The sequence below is a fragment of the Nylanderia fulva genome, unplaced genomic scaffold, assembly GCF_048542155.1.
Source record: "Nylanderia fulva isolate GAGA-0341 unplaced genomic scaffold, ASM4854215v1 Scaffold6, whole genome shotgun sequence".
In the NCBI taxonomy this organism is placed as follows: Eukaryota; Metazoa; Arthropoda; class Insecta; order Hymenoptera; family Formicidae; genus Nylanderia; species Nylanderia fulva.
In genome coordinates, this window is record NW_028190698.1 from 2,453,736 (window position 1) to 2,473,273 (window position 19,538).

Genomic DNA, 19,538 nt, shown 5'->3' on the forward strand with positions numbered 1-19,538 from the left:
AAATAGACATCAGTCTATAATATCTTTTGGCATCTTTGGCAAATGAGGAAAATGAAATGTAATTGCAACTGTCACTATAAATATGTCATGAACTTATGACTCACTTTTCTCAAGATATTAATAAATATGTTTATTTATTTTGTTCATTATTAATTAATATAAAGAGGAACTGCTATGCAATTTTTATATTTTTTAATTGATAAATAATATACATAAATACACAGCAAATGCTGGAAACATTGAAATATAGGAAAAATCTAAAAGTGGGGATATACAGTTAGTGAATGAATAGCGAATGCCAACATTTGTATTTGCGTTGGTAGGTTGTTAGTTGCTTTTCTTGAAACATTATTATTAATCGAATGCTTCAGTGCAACCGAGAAAAGAAATTAACAACCTATAAGTAAACACAGGGTTGAGTAAGTTAATGATTTTTTAAAACTATTGTTTAAATATATTTATTTATTTATTTAATTAAATTATTACGTTAAAAATTTTTTTTTTTCAAATATTTTGTCTTTATAAATAAATAAATAAATATATTTAAACAACAACACTTTTTCAAAACTAGCAAGATAAAACAAAAAAAAAAGTAACGAGACACGGACTCGAACTTGCGACCTACGAGTTAGCTCTTAATCGCTGCTGCACTTTTCGATTTTTAAACAATTTTTTACTCGAAAACTAAGGAGCATTCGACAAAACGCCGAAACACGTATATCTTTTTTTGACATCTAGAATCACCAAAAAAATTGGCATCCCGATTCTCAATGTACTGGGTGTAGTGTCCCCTTGTAAGTTAAATTAAAGTTAGTTGCTTGTAAAATTAATTTATTAGTTAAGTTAAAAGTTGCTTGAACAAAAAATTAACTCACAATCAGTTAAAGTTAAGTTCAAATTAAATTAAATTAAAAGTTAAATTAAAAATAATATAAATATGATATTTAAATCGGCCAATAAAGCCAAGCGCGAAAATTAATTTTTAAAACTGTATCTCTTGGTTTGAGAGATTACTAGATTTTATATATTAATTAACTTTGAACATTAAATATGTGTGTGTGTGTGTGGAAAAATAGGCGAGAAAAATATAGGCCCGAAAAGTCGCTGAAGCTCCAACTAGTCGTCATCTATTGTAATGCGCCATTTTCTTTACTAGTTTAGCTTCTATTAGAACCCGAAATGTACCTGCTTAACAGGTTGTCATCTTGGGTCAAAATTCAAACCAATCTCGAATTCTATAATAAGGGTCTCTTTAATAAGGGGCGTATTGAAGGGCAGAAATAAAATTTTTACAATCTACAGAGTATTATAAAAAACCAGATTAGGTATTTTACTCATCCATTCAACATAGGTCCGTAAATCAACCACTTTAGAGATAGAATCCATTTTATATTTTAGCTAATCATGAAACTATGTATTATTTATTTATTTTTACGTAATTTTTAAATAATAAATAAATATAAATTAATTAATAATTAAAGAAAGGTTTATTATATAAATCGACCACACTGGCAATGCTTTATTTAATCAATAATCACACAACTTTTTCGTTTAAGAATGTCTAAAAAAACATTAAAGAGGATAGATGGATAAAATATTCTATCCCTTTTTTTAATACCTTACAAAGATTCCAAAATTTCTTCTTTTTGCAAATATTGTTTGTCACGTGTGTAAAATTTTAATTTTACAATTTTACAAATCTTAATCTTTTTTGAAATTTTTGTCTATAGTTAACCGGCCTCTAAGTAATCTTTAATATTGATATATGATATATATCATATATTATAAGAGGGTGTGAGGAAGAGACTGAATGGTCGAATATTGTATGAAAATTTATTGGTTTTACACATACATTTTTTTTAACGTACATCTTTATAATTAACTTAAGGGATTTATATCACCTTAACACTTGTCATATAAAATAAGGCGGGTCAATTCTGCAATTTTTGTTATCTGTACCGCTAAAAATATCATATCATGCGTTATCTTATTATAATATAACCTTTTTGGAAAAGCCATCTTTTATTATAAAAAAATATTTTTAATTTTTTTACAAAATTTTTTTTAATAAAAAGCTGAAGAAATATGCGACGTGTACAAATACATAAATATTTAAATAAATTCGTTATCTTATATACGGATATAAATCGAACGTTATTTCTATATGATGATAAATTTATTGCCATGTAATATTTTTCATCGTCCGCGAATTTATAATATCTGTAATCTATTCAAATTACATGCATATATCTCTGCCAAGATTATAGCATAATGTTTAATATTATTAATTAAAATATTCGTGTATGTGTAATATTTATACGCGCAAAAGTCGCCAAGATAAGTCTTGCAACACGCCAAATAAATACGGAATATGAGATTATCCATCATCGAACATGGATTCTGTCGCGAGCTGTAAGATGGATGGACATTCCAAACTATGAGACGAGGACACACAGTTGTCGCTAAAAAAAAAAAAAAAAAAAATTAGGGGACGCACACGCGCAAAAGCAAGGAGAGCTATCCTAATTTTACATCGTCGGGTTACTGGACCTTACGTAACTGCAAAACTCAAGCGCTAAGTTTAGTTTCGGTCCTCCTCTCTAGCGGTGGATTCCGTTTCCGGAATGGGCATCGTTGTCCCTCGACGAGATGCACCCGCTGCACCTCAGAAAAAAATCCTCGCTACATCCGAGATATCGCAAGATATTGATCCACGAATAAGATTTAAAATTGTGTCTCTTACAAGAGTGTCCTTCCTTTAATTATTGCTACTTGATTAGTCACACAAGATTGGGATATATTATTACACCGAAAAAAATTTATTCAATACTGCCAAATAAATTATTTGTTTGAAACTGATAATATTGATTTGATGGGAAAAATAGTTTTTTGTTTAAAAGAAATGATTTATTAGGAAGTAATGAAATAAATATTTGTTAATTTAGTCAGTGCATTTGACTAATGTTGTATATGATTGTTTAATAGAGTAACATATATGTATATCTATCGTATTTTCTTAAAAATGTATCCAAATATTTGAGATAATAGACATTGGATAAACTCGATTTTTTTTCTGATGAAATAATTGCATATCTTTCGATCGTTTAAATTGTTTCGTTTTGTATATTTTGTATGACAATTTAAGTGAAACACAGTTGAAAAATTTGTGTTAAATTTAATATATGTCCCAAACGATTCACAGAAATTTTTGTGTTAATTTAACATAATATAGATATGTTAATTGGAGACATAAATATACTGTGTTAATATTTTAACACAAAATAAATGCAAAACTTCAATTAATTTAAAATAAAATTTGGTGTAAAATTAACATAACTTTATTGAAAAAATATGTTAATCTTAGATTTTATCGTCCCCACTTAAGTAAAATAAAAAATCGACATATTTTTCTATCAATTTTGACAGATAAATCTTGTTACTAATAAAACAGAACATATGCATATATTGTGTAAAATGAAAAATAGATACACCTTGTGTTATTTTTACATCTTTTTCCAGTTGTTTTAATAATTTAACATTTAAGTTCAATTAACACAACAGCAGTATGTTAAATTAACACAATGTGAATATGTTAAATATAATATTTAACACACAAATTTTAACGGGGACCATTTTGAATAAGAAAATAAATTGTCCAACTGTGGCAATCAAAAGTGTATATATATATATATATATATATATATATATATATATTCATATTTCGCGTATTATTGTCTCGCATCTTATTCGGTCTCCGTTTGACCCGACACTCGAATCAGTCCGATATTCGCGCTAAATATGGGACCAGCGCGGAACACTTAGATTATTTTGAGAACGACGAGTCTTCCTAGCATTACCTAGGTATAAGTGCGACTGCTGGTCGAGTATAATCGCGCGACTAAGTTAAAGATGAAGAGGATATTCTTGAAAGTGAAAATTCTCTTTTTCTTATCTGTAGTATGCAGGGTGTATTTAAATAAGTATACAAAATTTTAGATGTAATGATCTTTGTTGAAAATTAAGGGAGTTTTTTATATCCCTCTCTGAAAAATTACACCTTTCTAAAGAGGAAGGTAAAATTAGGGGTGAAGAGGATATTCTTGAAAGTAAAAATTCTCTCTTCCTTTTACCTGCATACAGGGTATTTAAATAAGCACGAAAAATTTTAGGTGACGATTCTTTGTCGAAAATTAAGGGGGTTTCTTATATCCCTACCTGAAGAGTTACACTTTTCTAAAGAGGAAGGTAAAAATAGGGGTGAAGAGGATATTCTTGAAAGTAAAGATTCTCTCTTCCTGCATACAGGGTATTTAAATAAGCACGAAAAATTTTAGGTGACGATTCTTTGTCGAAAATTAAGGGGGTTTCTTATATTCCTACCTGAAGAGTTACACTTTTCTAAAGAGGAAGGTAAAAATAGGGGTGAAGAAGATATTCTTGAAAGTAAAAATTCTCTCTTCCTGCATACAGGGTATTTAAATAAGTACGAAAAATTTTAGGTGACGATTCTTTGTCGAAAATTAAGGGGGTTTCTTATATCCCTACCTGAAGAGTTACACTTTTCTAAAGAGGAAGGTAAAAATTGAGTTTGTATTTTTTTTCTCAAATTTCAGACAAATTAAAAAAAAATAAAACGAAAAATATCCATCAAATTCCATTCTTAATTTGTCTGAAATTTGAGAAAAAAATAGAAGCTTAATTTTTATCTTCTTTAGAAAAATGTAACTTCTCAGAAAATGATATAAGGGTATATGCTTATATAAAAAATCTCCTCTTTAATTTTCAACAAAGAATCATTTCCTAAAATTTGTCGCACTATTTAAATCCATTCTGTATATTTACAAGAATTTGATTTTTACGATTTCTTCGCTGGTGATTATACATATATATCAAATAGTGTTTATTTAGGGACCAATCGGCGTCTAAACATCATCAATAGAGACACTATACATTCAGAAGTATATAACTGCAACTCGCTCGAATCCAGATTGTAACGTAAACATCGTCATATTATCTCTCTCTAAATCGCATCGTTGACTTGTCAACCTCGATATAAGATGAACATATATTTGCCCATCATTTCGAACGTAAATTTTCCAGACTAGAAGACGAGAGAAAACTCGATCGATGCCTTCGTGGCTTCTCCTATTGTTATTTTAAACGCGCATTTCAAACTGTTTTAACTATTATCGTATTTTAAACCGATGTCGCGCCACGAAACGACAGTCAACTCTACGAGGATCCTGCTAAATTTATATTGACACGAAATGCCAGCTTCTAAACTCACGCTAGGCATACCGGAGTGTAATGACACTTGGCAGGGTCGCGGTTGGCAACAGATTGTTTCGTGGCGATCGATCGAAAAAGCGACAGTGGTCGTGATTCAGTAGTTTAATTAGGATGCCTTTGAATGAGCAATTGATCGCTTAATAAGACCTTACTTAAGTTACAATGACTTTTCATGAGCAGGCGAAAAATAGTTTCTCTCCTTGGTATATTTACCACAATAAAAATATTAACCCTCAGTTACCACTCATTTTTGGCCACCCTATTTTACCACTCATGAGTTAGAGTAACCCAGAGTCTTCTTTTGTTTATATTTCTGGATCTAATGAAGCTATTTTAAAGTATTTTTTTTAATCGATACGCCAGACAGTAAGAAAAAAGCATATATCGGTACAAATGTCACCAGATTTCTACGACTCGAGATATTTGAGAAAAAATGAAAAGTGATCTTCTAAAATTTCGGAAAAATCATTTTTGATATGGGTTAACGTAACCCAGAGAGGTAACTGAGGGTTAATATGTAGTAAAACTAAAGTAAGGTCTTATTAAGCGGTCATAATAAGACCTTACTTAAGTTACAATGACTTTTTGAGCAGGCGAAAAATATTTTCTCTCCTCGGTATAAATATATCCATGGAATTGCTTTTAATTAAATATATATATATATATATATATATATATATGTATATATTAAAAAATAGAAAACACTTAAAGCTAAATATACAATTTATTTAGACGTGTTTACTCCTTGATTTTATTCAATTTTTTTCAATTGATAAAATAGGGAAAATAATTTTGTAATATTCTATAATTTACATATTTACATATCGCCCTAATCGACTGCGCTTAATTTTACGAAACGAAAGTGAGTTTCAAGTCGCAAATTTACCGAAGGATTTTATCGACGTTTGTTGTCCGGCTTGACAGCTCGCACGTATCCCTGTTGTCGTTCTTTTTTTTCTTCTTTTTTACGTTTGCGTCGCTTACGAATCGACCTCTGCTTCGCATAAGTTTTACATAATCTTATTCAAATAACAACTCGCGCGAGACCGCATCGCGTGGAAAGGGAAACCGACCTTAGAGTTTATTTCCATATGATTTACGCGGTGTCTTTCGACGCGATGTACGAAGTGCACAATTTGTGCAGTGGTGTCACTCCGACAAGTATAGTTTCATTTTTATCGCGTATTTTTTATTTTGTATTCTATTATCCGAATTTTTAGTTTTTTTTTTAATGTTGTTTGACGTTTATTAATTTTTTGTATTTTTTAATTTTTTTCTCTAAAAATGTCGACGAGTATAATCTAATTTTGAATTGCTTTGCATGGCGAAAATATGTAAAATTGTAGCTCTGCAATCGCGAATGTTAGTAATGTGACGCGACCCTCGCATGCGCTTTTTCTGACCCTTCTCGCAGATATCGTCCCGATTTTTATGTAACATTCTGATATTATTATTTACAGCGCAGCTTGCGAGCGAGATTGTGTGACCCGTTAAACTCGGATATATATACTCGGTTAGATTATGTATTAAAATTCCGATAGTCTTACAGAGTGTTGCGCGATATTATTGTGTATTTGCACAATTATAAGCGTAGCTTTTCTTCGCGAAAATATTTTTATTTCGTTCTTTTAAAATAAATTATGATCATCTAGATTCGATTAAATTGTTGCATGTAGTTTTCCTTTTTATGATAAATGCACTGATAATAGTTTTCAATTTTCTGATTTTTATTTTTTTAAACTATTTATTTATACACATTTATTATATTCAATTTTACCACATTGAAAGTATTTAAAAATAATTATTCATATTTATTTGTAATATAATATTTATTTATCGCGTGCAGAGTAAATTCGAATGAAAATATTCCTCTTTATTATTATTTATATTATAATAACTAACATGATTTATGTGTATCAATAATGTGTTTATGGGTGCATTTTTTATTTAATCTATTTGAAATTTTAATATTAAAAGTATAAGATAATATCATACATTAAATACATTTTATAATATTTTATTAATTAACAAATAACGATATGTGTAAAATGCGTTTTAAATAATAACTACATGAGAACGCAAGATAAATCCTGTTAGCTTGAAACGAAAAATAATCGGTTCCTACATAAATTAAATCTGTTGAAACTTTATCTCTTTTATTATATAGGTTCGAAAATTCTCTTCTTTCGAAGTTTTATCCAATTAACTTTTCTTTTCTGACAGTTTCCATACACGTGTTAGCGCGTGTCAAATGTGCCGAATTCCACTGAAATTAGCTAATGCTTCGGAATATAGAAAGTTCATTCTTAAAATTCATACTGACCATGGGTAACGGATGGTCAGTATCGTGCATGCGACCATTCTTTATTGTATAAATATGAACCATGTTTTTTTCTTGATTAGAAAACATTAACAATCGGTATCAGGTAGCCTGCACGCAGAGAATTTTCTCTTAGAATTTACTCTGCAAATCATAGTAATCGTGCGACAATATGGTATTGGAAGAATCTTATAAAAGTTTCTCTGATTAATATTTATCACAAAAATTCTTAGTAAAATTTACTATGTACATATTAATATTTTTATTGTGGTAAATATGAATCAGAGAAACTCTTATAAAATTCTCTCTTATAAGAGGCTCTTATAAGAGACTTTTATAAGATTCTTCCAATACCATATTCGTCTCACTATTACCATTTTCAGGGTACATTCTAAGAGAAAATTTCCTCTGTGTGGTAGAACGATAATTGTTTAAAACGAGAGCAGAAGTAAGAGATTTAAAAATATTATTGAATCTGCACTCCTAATCTTCTCTAAAGAAACGAAATTCTTGTCAGAAACGAAAGTCGAAAAAATTCAGAAAAGATCACTTAAAAGATACATTATAGAGTATACCTTGTGCCTCCTCATCTGCTTCGAGAGACGACACCCATGAATTTCCAATCTACTCTTTCGAAAATTCGTAGAATTTTTTTCTTTTGCCATCCAAGTATTGTACTTTGTCGGCGCCCTTTTTATAGACGATAGACGTTCCGTCAAGATCAGGACTCGGGTACATCATCGACCACAAAAGTCCTATATTCATATCGACGTGTCGCGAGTTTTTTGACAGCTTTGCTCGTCAGCAATCGATCGAAAACAAATTCCTTCGGTGTTTCGGGTCGGTCGCCTCTCTCGCACTGTAGCTCGCTTATTCTTACGACCTCCCTGTTTACGCTCGCTCCACCGTAACCTTGAATTGCATAATCCGGACGTTCGTACGCGTGCGCCGCCTCAATGAAAGGCGAATCTCGGCCAATCAGCCGCAAGTTCGGTGCGTGAGGGAATCTCACGCGCGAAATGCGTAGGCGCGTCCCGAAGAGAGTTCTCTCTATTGCGCGATATCGCCGCCGATTTTCGCTCGTAAACGAAGACTATAGCGATATACAGGGTGCTAAACAAGTACGAACAATTTTTGACGATTCTTAAAAACTATTGATTTTACAAAAAAAATACAAACAACTTTCTCTAAAAAAATCAAACTTTCTCACGCATATTTTTAGATAATCATATTCCGTTAAAAAGTTCTGATAAAATATTCTATAAATAGGGGTTGTTAGTTCCATCCCCTTATGACGATATAGGAAGATTAAGAAAATATTAATAAATATTTTTTTTGTTAGTGGAAAGAATATTCATCGAGTTTCATTTTTTTAATTTGTCTGAAATATGAGAAAAAAATAAAAATGCCTCCCGAGAAGAAGAAATAAAAAGTATCTTCTATACTTCTCCCAAGAAAGTCAGGTGGGACATACATATGCGCGTGTTTTTCTTATCTCGGTTACACAATCGAAAGTGTTTCTTATTCTTATCGTATTTTAATTTATCATACTTAAAAACACTGTCACACCTTCAAACGCGATCGTTAATTAACGTGTTAAGAGATATTCTGAATATAAAATTAGTATTCATGTACAGCATGCTGCCGCAGTTTGTTGCTATTGATGAAGTTCAATTGAGGAAAGTCAGCTGCTGCAGCATGCTGCGTATAAAAAGACACCTGAAAACAGCATGTAACCCTTTGCACATGCTCTGGCGGTGACATTAGGTCGGATTTATATTATAAATTTTTATATAATTAGGACATTTGTGCGCGCGCACGATCATGAAATTGATATGTAACTTGAACATAAAAAGATACATTAAAAAGAATAAAATATGATCCACGAAAAACTAGATATTATTCGACCATTAACACATTTTTTACCAATAATAAAACCTTAAAAAACTCCAAAAAATTTTCATAAAAAATCACGTCGATATACATGAGTTCTATTATTTAAAAAAAATTGCCAATTATTTATGATTAACAAAAACGCAATTGTTTTTTATTGTTTCAGCAGTGGCTCCATTCTATAATCGACGTCCTGGAGCCGCGACCGGAGCTTCGGTGGGAGCTTTACCACCGACCCGAGCATCCAGCACCACGGACGAAGATCATAGCGGATTGTCCGAGACGGAGAACATCTCTCCGGATACGTCGCCTGACATTCGGCGAAATCGCCACGCCGCTTCCGGTCAGGACTCGTCGCGCAGGAAACGCCGCGGCAACCTGCCCAAGGAAGCGGTGAACATCCTTAAGCGTTGGCTGATGGAACATCGGTACAACGCTTATCCCAGTGAGAGCGAGAAGCTGCATCTCAGCGAGCTTACTCGGCTCTCCATCCTACAGGTTAGTATAATTGTTTTCAATTTAGCTCTTATCGCCTTTTATATGTATATTAATCCATGGAAATATCCTTTTATCGATTTTGTTAGAATTTTAGACCATTTTTTCCAACCATTTTAAACCATTTAGACCATTCAGACCATTTTACATGTTTCTTTTCCAGGTGTGTAACTGGTTTATAAATGCCAGGCGACGTATCCTGCCCGAGATTCTACGCAAGGATGGTAAGGATCCTCAGAACTATACGATATCGCGTCGAGCTCGTCGTAGTGTTCAGAGCGGTTCTCGCCAGGGTCGACGGGCTGATCAGTCGGACCTGATTGAAGAGGTGCCGAGGCCCCAGAATTGGGATTTCCACGGCGTGGAAAGAGCGGTTGCCTCGCCACAGGGGGACATTCGTGATTTGGAGAGAGATCACGATTATGACGAGGAAGCTGCATATCGGTAAGTTGTCATTCTTTCTTGTTTCCCCAACGTAGTAGTTAGCGCGAGAGAAAATTCCGCTGACTTCACCGACACTTACTGACGCGACATCACTGACTTCTTGAAGTGTACGTCTAAAAAAAAAAGAAAAAAGAAAAATAAGTGACCAAAGCAGGAAGAAAATTGCTTACCCGCTTATTACTCATTGATTCGCTACTGACTGAGGCTTTTGAGGGAACATTTTGAGACAGATTGTAAGAATTAGATTAAATATACGAAAATACTAGATATATCATTCAAGATTTACCTACGCAGAAGCGAGGACAGTCCGAACGATTACGAGAGCAGTCCGAACGATTATCACAGCGAGGAGGAACGTCCTTTGATACGATGGCCCAACGTAATCGTTCGACCCTATGCAGAAAACCAAGTCGAACAGTTAGATGCCGACGATATCTCTCATCCTTCTGCTCGACGAAGGCAAGTTTTGTATCGGTACAATGATTGTGTTCGATGCAAAAGGACAGACAAATAGCAAAAAAATAGCAGAAATTACCTGCTCAACTATTGTGAGATTATCTGCTTAATTGCAATTTGCACAGTAAACTTTCAAGACGTTCGCGCGATCGCGAACATAAATAATTAAAAATACCAATAACAAAGAAAAAAAGACTGAAAAATTGATTAAAAGCAAAATAGATCAAATGCTTTAACTACGAAAGAGTCAGTGTTTTGTATATTTTTAAACTTGATGAATTAACCAGGACATTTCTTTTACAACAGAAACGACAACAATTCCGAGAGTTCCCACGACAACTCCAGCGGCGAACCTGCTGCGTATTGGAGCGCTCCTCGGGAACACCTGTCGGCAACTCCTGGTGTTCAACAGCAGCAGCAGATGGAACTCCACTATCGTGGTCTACCGCCTCGCACCCTCGAAAACGCCTACGCGCACCAGGACAACGGCGACTCCTTCAGGATGCTCGTAGAGATCGCCGTGGCGAGTCCATACGAGCCTCCACGACAGCGATCGCCCTTAGACGATCCTTAAAAAGGGATAAGGGTGGAGAACTTTTCACCAGTGTTGTCAGTGACAAGGGCAACGAAGAACAAGAATGACGTTCCTTGCGCGTTTAGTGCCGACAGGATGCGTTGGGGGAAAAGAAATTAAATTAATTTTTAACTTTTCTTCTTCGTTGTCCGTATTAAAAAAAAAAGACAGAAAAAAAACAAAAAAAAAGCACAAAAAACAAAAGTTAAAAAAAATTTGTTAGACTTTATATGGAGTAAAAAATTGTTATTCGCTCGGCAATCGATATGTTCCTCGCGTTTGCCCACGATACTAATACCAAAATGACGTTAAAATCCGGCCGTTGGATTTTTATATCGTGTGTCGCGTTTTATGTTTTTAAACTAGCGTTACATTTTTAATTCTTGAATCAGTCGGATAGCTAATAACGATGATATGTTGAACGACGAGTGCGGTTTTTCTCTCCGTTCCTCGTTTCCGAAAGCTATTGACAACGACGCGTTTAATCCATACCGTAAACAGGTAGCATTGCCTGGTATATCCTGATCTTATTATATAAATAAATTACGAAAAATGAAAGAAAATTCCCTTTTGCGTTCAACTGCGAAACATCGGACAAAACACATGTAAACGCGTGCGTTAACATGGACGTAAAGGGGGATTTATCAACTTAACCGAAACCAGCGAGTGCCAAAGTGCTTAACCCGAGCATCACGAAACTCTGCCTTAATTAAGAGAAACAAGTCTGAATAATATGTATAAGCATGTTCTATTAAAAGAAAAAGAAAACGAAAAAAAAGAGAACAAAAAAGTAACCGCACAAGTACAAAAGTTATATTCGCTCTTCGAGAAGTACGTTCGTCGTTAGTTAGCTGATTAGAGGTAAATGAAATGAAAATGATCTATACGCGGCATCGAGACTATATCGTTTCTAGTAATAGTGTTCCTCTGCTCACGGTAATCTTTTTGTTTTTAACTCCGATTTTTATGTCGACATAAAGATACATACATATACATATGTATTACAGTTTCGAAGTACATAATATACCATATCTTTACCTCCGTAGTATATACGTAAACTGTTACAGACTTAATGATATGGCGAAGCAAAAAACAAAAAAAAAAAACAGCACAAACCCCGAAAGACTGCGAGATGCTAATTACTACTGATAACATGCATTCTTGTCGAAGTAAAATAGATCGATCACTCGATCCGCTTTAGGAAATTTTGAAAATATAATTGACATGATAATTTTCAATGTGACACGAACATTAATTAATACTGTGTCATTCGATCGATCGAGACGCGATCTCTTGTATTTATTCATCTGATGATTCATTTAATAATTTCTGCGCGAGTGTTTCTCTATAAAATTTTAATGAAAATTTTGATCGTCCGATCCAAGTCGTTTCTGAATTTCATTAACCTTTATAAAGAATCTTGAATATTTTCTCTCATCCTCGCGTTTCGCATTTATCTCGTGTATATCGCAACGTGCATTCTAAATCAAAATTAGCTCGAACGAGCGTGACAAAAAATATATATATATATATATATATATATATTTGCCAGTATAATGCATTTTCGCGTTTTTTCGAAATCGATAAAGAGACTTCTTCTCGTATCGTATCGTTTTGCAACGCGTCGATGAAAGAAGACTAATGAAATTGAAGGAAATGATGAGAAGATGAAGGCTTTGCGTATATATGTACATATGTTGTGTATAAAGACAAATGTAAAATGCGTCAACGAGACACATAGGCCGAGATCTTAGAGAGTGAAAGTGAGTGAGAGAGAGAAGTATGCAAGAAACCAAAGACTCTTATTTTTAATTACTAATAATTAAATTATAATCGCTCATCGTTCCCCGAAGTTGCGACAGTTGTGACGTTGCGATTTTTGTGTAAATGTTACAAAGGGACGAAGCGAATATCGCCTGAAAGAACCGCATTCAGGCCGACGTTGCATTGTATATTTGCAAATTACTACGAATAGTCGGTCTCATTAGAGAGGCCCCTTTTCGCGGACAGAAAGGCGAATGTTCAATGAATAATATTGTTAATTGTACGGTTGAAATTTATTTTTTAATATGACACTCTTGATATGCTACTTGTTGTTACAGTGATAAGGATAATTTCTATTAGCGGCGAAAAATTATGCGAAGGGGAAGAAAGAGAGAGAGAGAAGGGAGGGAGAGAACAGATGAAACGAAAATTTTGACAAACGCGAGGGGGAAGGGGGGAGCGAGACAAAAGGAATGATGACAGGTACATAATAAGATGTCAAATATCGCACAACAATGCAAGAAACTATTCACGCGGAAAATTCCCGTGTGTGTTTCGCGTACTTCCTCGTTATATATACGTAAATTAACAATACTAGGTAAAGAGATATTTATCTAATATTGATAGAAATTTCCGTTTTCAATTTCTTGACTATTTTTTTATTTAGAGAAACTTTTCTTAACATATTGATCTGAAGGTCGAGCGTTGTCGCGAGATCAGCACACATGTATTTTCTTTTTTTGTTTTATTAATTTTTTTCTTTTTTTTTTTCTACCCCTTTTCCTTTCGTTTTAACGAAAATAACAAGCAGTCGGTTTCTTGTACTTTTAAATGTTTCGTTTATTCATTTCTTATTGTATTTCTTCTTCTTTTTTTCTTCCTAATTTTACTTTTGGAAAGAGCCGACGAGTCGATTCGGTTGTGAATTAAGATTAGAGTGATTGTTAATTATTCTTATCGTCTTGATATTTATAATCTAAACGGTGCGCAAACATACGCCCGGTGCAAAGTGCAAAAATTATACAGGGTGTCCCAAGAAGGATCGAATTTCTGGAGGAATCTAAAATCGAGATTTCCTTAGTGAAGTTATCGAGGAAAAAATTGTAATTTATTGCCAATTTTTTATGATTACATTTAATATTATATTAAATATGTTAATATTATGTTTGCCATATACAGGGTGTCCGGTAACTACCGGACACCCTGTATATTCATTTCTATAAAATTAATTATTCGATAATTATACTAAATATTTATAATAAATATAAGCTTTCTCTAAGAAAAGATGATAAAATAGTTAAATTTATATTTTCTCAATATCTGATAAACATTAAAAAAAAATTAAATATCTGATATACATAATTAATGTATCAAATGTCAAATTTTCAATGAAATCCTATTTTTATAGATTCAAAGATCTATTTTCATAAAACTGCTCAAATTTTTCATAATATATTTTCCGAGATAAACTGTAAATAGAAAATTATATTAGACTAAAGGCTATAAATAAAAAGAATTTACTGTAAATTAAGATATTGCGTCTAATCTATCTTTTTCAAATTTTATTTTCGAGAAATCCGCGTCATTCATTTCGCAACACTTTTGCTGAGGAATGATTCCAAGCTCTTAAAGAATCTGTCGTAGATATTAAAATCGCGAAGGGTGGGACATCCTGGGTATATATCGTAGGTCGTAAATTATTGTGGATCACCGTGCTTTTACAAAACGGAACCACACTGCCATAGCGAGCCAAGTGTCTAAATCTCGACCTTTATTCGTTTTTTTGATTTTTTTTGATTTTTTTTTTTTTTTTTTTTTTTTTTTTTTTTAATATTGTCGACCACATACATCTCGTATATTGTGAACGCGTGTAGAATAATTTGGAGAATCATCGGGAGATGATCGAGATCCCCGACAGTTACTATCGTACAAAAAAAACTGAACGACCTAGAATTAAGTGTGCCTTTTTACTGGGACGTCCCGAGAGGGACGTCTTTTTTTAGGGTATAGAACTAATTGCGTACAACAACGACAAGTCGCGGGCAAAATTCGCCAAGAAAATATCGTATATATATCCATAAAATCCGCCATTCAAGTTGACGGCGAACGGAGCTTCCTTATTACATTTAGGATATGTACAATCGTATATATAATCTCGCTCACCCTCGTACAAAAAAAATAATTAATCGGGAAATAGAATAAAAAATCACTCCTTCGAAATCACTTGTTATGTCGATGGAACGGATGGTGTACTTATCGTGTGTATAAGTTCGATTGTAATTTCTAGTATATCAATGTCACGAAAATTCACCGAGTGAGTTACGACGAAGAGAGAAATTAGGGAGATCATGAATATAATTAATAAATCTTATATATATATATATATATATATATATATATATATATATATATAGATTTGCAGAAATAAAATGTGCTCGCGCGGTGAAAGGAAAAATTGTGATCCAACTCGCTTTTCTCGAGACACAATGTTATATGTATAGAGTATTTTATATACAATACATATATATGCGTATGTATTTTATATACATTTAATATGTTATATATATTATATAATATATATATATAATATATTATATAATAATTACCCTCTCCTCTCATATCTCGAAAATCAAACAAATTCTCGATGCAATTCTTCGAGGTCTTCGAAAGAAGCGAGTTAAATCATTAGCGAATTTTCCGTAGGACTCTTTAAGAGATTTTGTACTCCTTTCGCCGCGATTCTAAGCGAAAGAAATTGTTATCGAATTAAAAATTGGCTGCGCATTTGCTGTAAGATACGTCAAATAAATCGAGAAAGAGGAAACTTCCGATCACATTCAGGGGCGGAAATCAGATAGCGGCGATTATTATATCACAACGAGGCAATATATATATCATAAAGATCTTATATTTCCCGACGTTTTATACACGAAACGAGATGAGAATTTATGCACAGTTCCGTCCGTTATCCGGGCACACATTTACACGTACATATACATACAAGATCGCGACGTTAATTAACCGACTTTGGCGCAAAAGATGAACACACACACATTTACACGCATATATATATACATATATGCGACACAGATATCCGCCGTTTATTAGTTGCACGAACCTGTTGCAGCAGTTTCACTCTCCACGCCGATAAGCATATCGCTCTACCAACTTATCAGACAATAACCGGTTATTTGATGTACCGCAGTTTTTAATTTCGGCTCTTACACACGTACACATACACGCCGTAAACTATATATATACATATATAGTAAGTGCCATATTATCGATTTATTATAGCGCGTACAAGTATATGCTAAGGTCCTCTATAGAGCTAGATATATATATATGTATATTGATTTAAGATGAATTATGTTTAAAACGCGATATATATATATATATATATATATATATATATATATATATGCGACTATAAATGCGTATACAGGGTGTTCGGTAACTAACGGACCAATGATTAAGGGCGGATTCTCTGGCCAATTTGGAGACGATTTTTCCTTAGCAAAAATGTTGAGAAGTCAATAATTTTCGAGTTATAAGCGATTAAAAAAAAATGGGTTTTTTGAAAACTAAACGTTTTGAAGTTAAAAGTCTAACATAATTGCATTCTTCAGTTAATTTCAGGTAGAGTTTACTATAATAAAATTTGAATTTGAGGCTTAGTTATAAAGATAGATAATGACAAATATTGGAAAGTTGTAAAAAATGATGACCTTTTTCGACATTTTCGCTGAGGAAAAATCGTTCCCAAATTGACCAAAGAATCCATTTGTAATCGTTGGTTCGTTAGTTAACGGACACCCTGTATATGCGCGCATTGTTTTCTTTTTTTTCCTCTCATCCTTCCCGTTTCGATCGTATTCTTCGTACGTGATTTGTTCGAATTATTATTATTATTATTATGCGATTTGTTATGAAAGAGGGACTCGCGCGCATCCTGACACGCCGACAAAATTTTCTTCATCCCTCGTCGAGAGATGACGTAAGGAAAGAATTCTTTTTTCGCAGGGCGATCTTCCGCGCGCGAGGATCGCGCGAGCCTTCGAAGATTTCATTTAGGATTAGTATTATCGTATTATGAGAAAAAAACCTTGTTCGTTCCACAGACAAATATAATAAAATATGTTGAAAAACCTTTTAAATTTTCTGCGCGTTTCTTTCCTTGCTAAAGGACCTTCACCAGAAACAAACATCCCATATTTATAAAACTAATAGTTTAACGTGTCATCAATATTTTTAGATTTATTTTTGACAAACACGTTTGAATAATTCTACAAAAATACTTGTCATTGGAAAGAATTATTTGACACAATGGCGAAAAATATTTAGTATATTATTTCAATATTGCCTAATAAATCATTTATTTGAAGCAATATTTCTCTATCTATTGTAAGGGATTTTCTTATATCAAATAAATATTTTTCACGTCAAATCAATATTATTAGTTTCAAATAAATAATTTATTATGCAGTATTGAAATAAATACCTATTCGAATTTAATAAATTTTTTAATTTATATATTTTTGTCGAGTTTCAATATATTATAAAAATATTGAACAGACACTGTACAGCAACAAAAAAAGAGAAGAAGAAAATGTCTGAAAATTTCGAGGGGCCTAATAGGGGATGATTCGACACGCGACCCCGGCCTTATTCTTACTCCTATCGTTTTCGTTATTGTTAACGGTAATCTCATTATTACGCTCTGCAACCGTAACCACCTTTCCCTGTTTAACCCCCTTTTTCTCGTCTTCGCGACTCTTGTATACCGCTATCTTTGCGTATGGACGTACCTCGATTTTGCCCTTTTTTCATTCTCCAGCCGGCTGTAGCTCCTTCATTTGCGTAAACGCCTCTCTTCCTTTTCCACGTGTGTCTCTTCGTTCTCAATATCGATTCCGTATTTAGATCCAGAAAAGAAAGAAGAACTCGCTCTCTTTCTCTCCCCCGAAGATCGAGGTTCATCGCAAATTATCTCTCCTAAAGTCCTTTGCGAGGACAAACTGTGAAATAACAAGAAAGGGAGATAGAAGATCGAATTTGGCATATTTAATTCTCTTTTAGAAAATAATCTTGATATATTTTTTTATGCTTCAATAGTTGCTTTTGCATTATATTTAATTTAAATTAAATTTCTATGTTTTTTATTTTATATCTATGATTTATTTAATTTAATCACATTTATTTTATTTCTAATTTAATTATTATTTAATTTAATCTTATCATTTTGTATCTTAAAATTTATTTAATTTAAGGAAAATTTAGAGAGTTTTTGTGCACATGTAGAAGTATTATATAATATGCATATTATTATAGAGAAGTTAGATTAAGAATAAAGATATATATATGTGTATATATATATATATATATATATATTTATATTTAACATATTCACTTTAATTTTGATATATACCTTGCTTCGGGACCACCTGTTGTCACAACCTTGTTTCACAGAAGGCAGGATGCGTCTTCTTCCAGTAGATTGTGCCAAGTATTTTCGAATACTAAAACGGTTCCTTCGAGAACGGAAACCAAGAAGCAGAAGAAAGAAGGATATTATCGATGTTTATTTGGATTTTTTTATTAAGCTTCAAGTCGATGTTTATCATACCTTCTTCGTAAGAGATGTAAAAAAGTACAAAGGTAACAAGAAACAGATACAATAATACCTTTATATGTATAAAAGAGCTAATAAGAGTCATGATATAAAATAATCTTTTCAATTTTATTAATTTTTATTTTATTAGTTATCATTGATTTTATTTTATTATTTATTTTGCGCTCTTCTTTTCGCGCTAGTTCTTCATAGCCTAATATTAATTTTGTTTGATTATTTATTTTATTTTACATAATATATGACGCATAAATAAATATATGTGAATTAATATAATATATATAAAATATAATATATTATATAATATATTATATAATATATTATATCATTGATTTTATTTTATTATTTATTTTGCGCTCTTCTTTTCGCGCTAGTTCTTCATAGCCTAATATTAATTTTGTTTGATTATTTATTTTATTTTACATAATATATGACGCATAAATAAATATATGTGAATTAATATAATATATATAAAATATAATATAAATAAATAAATAAATATATATATATATATATATATCTAATAAAATATATATAATATATAAATTTATATCTCCGAGATGGCAGTATAAAAATAAAATATATGGCTATCAAATATTAATAATTCATCGAGCGCAAGGTCGCACTTGGGGGGAAAAAGAACAGGGTAGACCCGAGGAAGGGGAGATGCAACG

At 32.4% G+C, this 19,538-nt stretch overlaps 1 protein-coding gene and 1 long non-coding RNA gene across 5 annotated transcripts in view; one reads left to right on the forward strand and one right to left on the reverse strand.

The window, feature by feature from the left end:
• The window catches only part of LOC114940928 (uncharacterized), a 46,145-nt gene extending 34,615 nt beyond the window's left edge, over positions 1–11,530 (forward strand). For 2 of the 3 annotated variants that reach the window (XM_029315750.2, XM_029315740.2), the window contains 4 exons: positions 9,669–10,000; positions 10,161–10,441; positions 10,736–10,900; positions 11,204–11,530. In XM_029315750.2, coding sequence (XP_029171583.1) covers positions 9,669–10,000; positions 10,161–10,441; positions 10,736–10,900; positions 11,204–11,471 — 1,046 coding nt within the window. In that variant the 3' untranslated portion in view covers positions 11,472–11,530. The remainder of the gene's footprint in view (positions 1–9,668; positions 10,001–10,160; positions 10,442–10,735; positions 10,901–11,203) is intronic. The other variant, XM_029315754.2, reaches the window with a different exon arrangement.
• Positions 1,862–18,745, reverse strand: LOC114940965 (uncharacterized). 2 transcript variants are annotated; one of them, XR_003821565.2, is made up of 4 exons: positions 18,664–18,745; positions 18,044–18,253; positions 8,185–10,554; positions 1,862–2,658 (listed from the first exon to the last, which is right to left on the reverse strand). It is a non-coding gene; the product is annotated as an uncharacterized LOC114940965 (long non-coding RNA). The 2 variants fall into 2 exon arrangements; XR_014925926.1 differs by lacking the exon at positions 1,862–2,658 and having other exon boundaries at positions 7,291–10,554.
• Between the last annotated feature and the right edge of the window lie 793 nt (positions 18,746–19,538).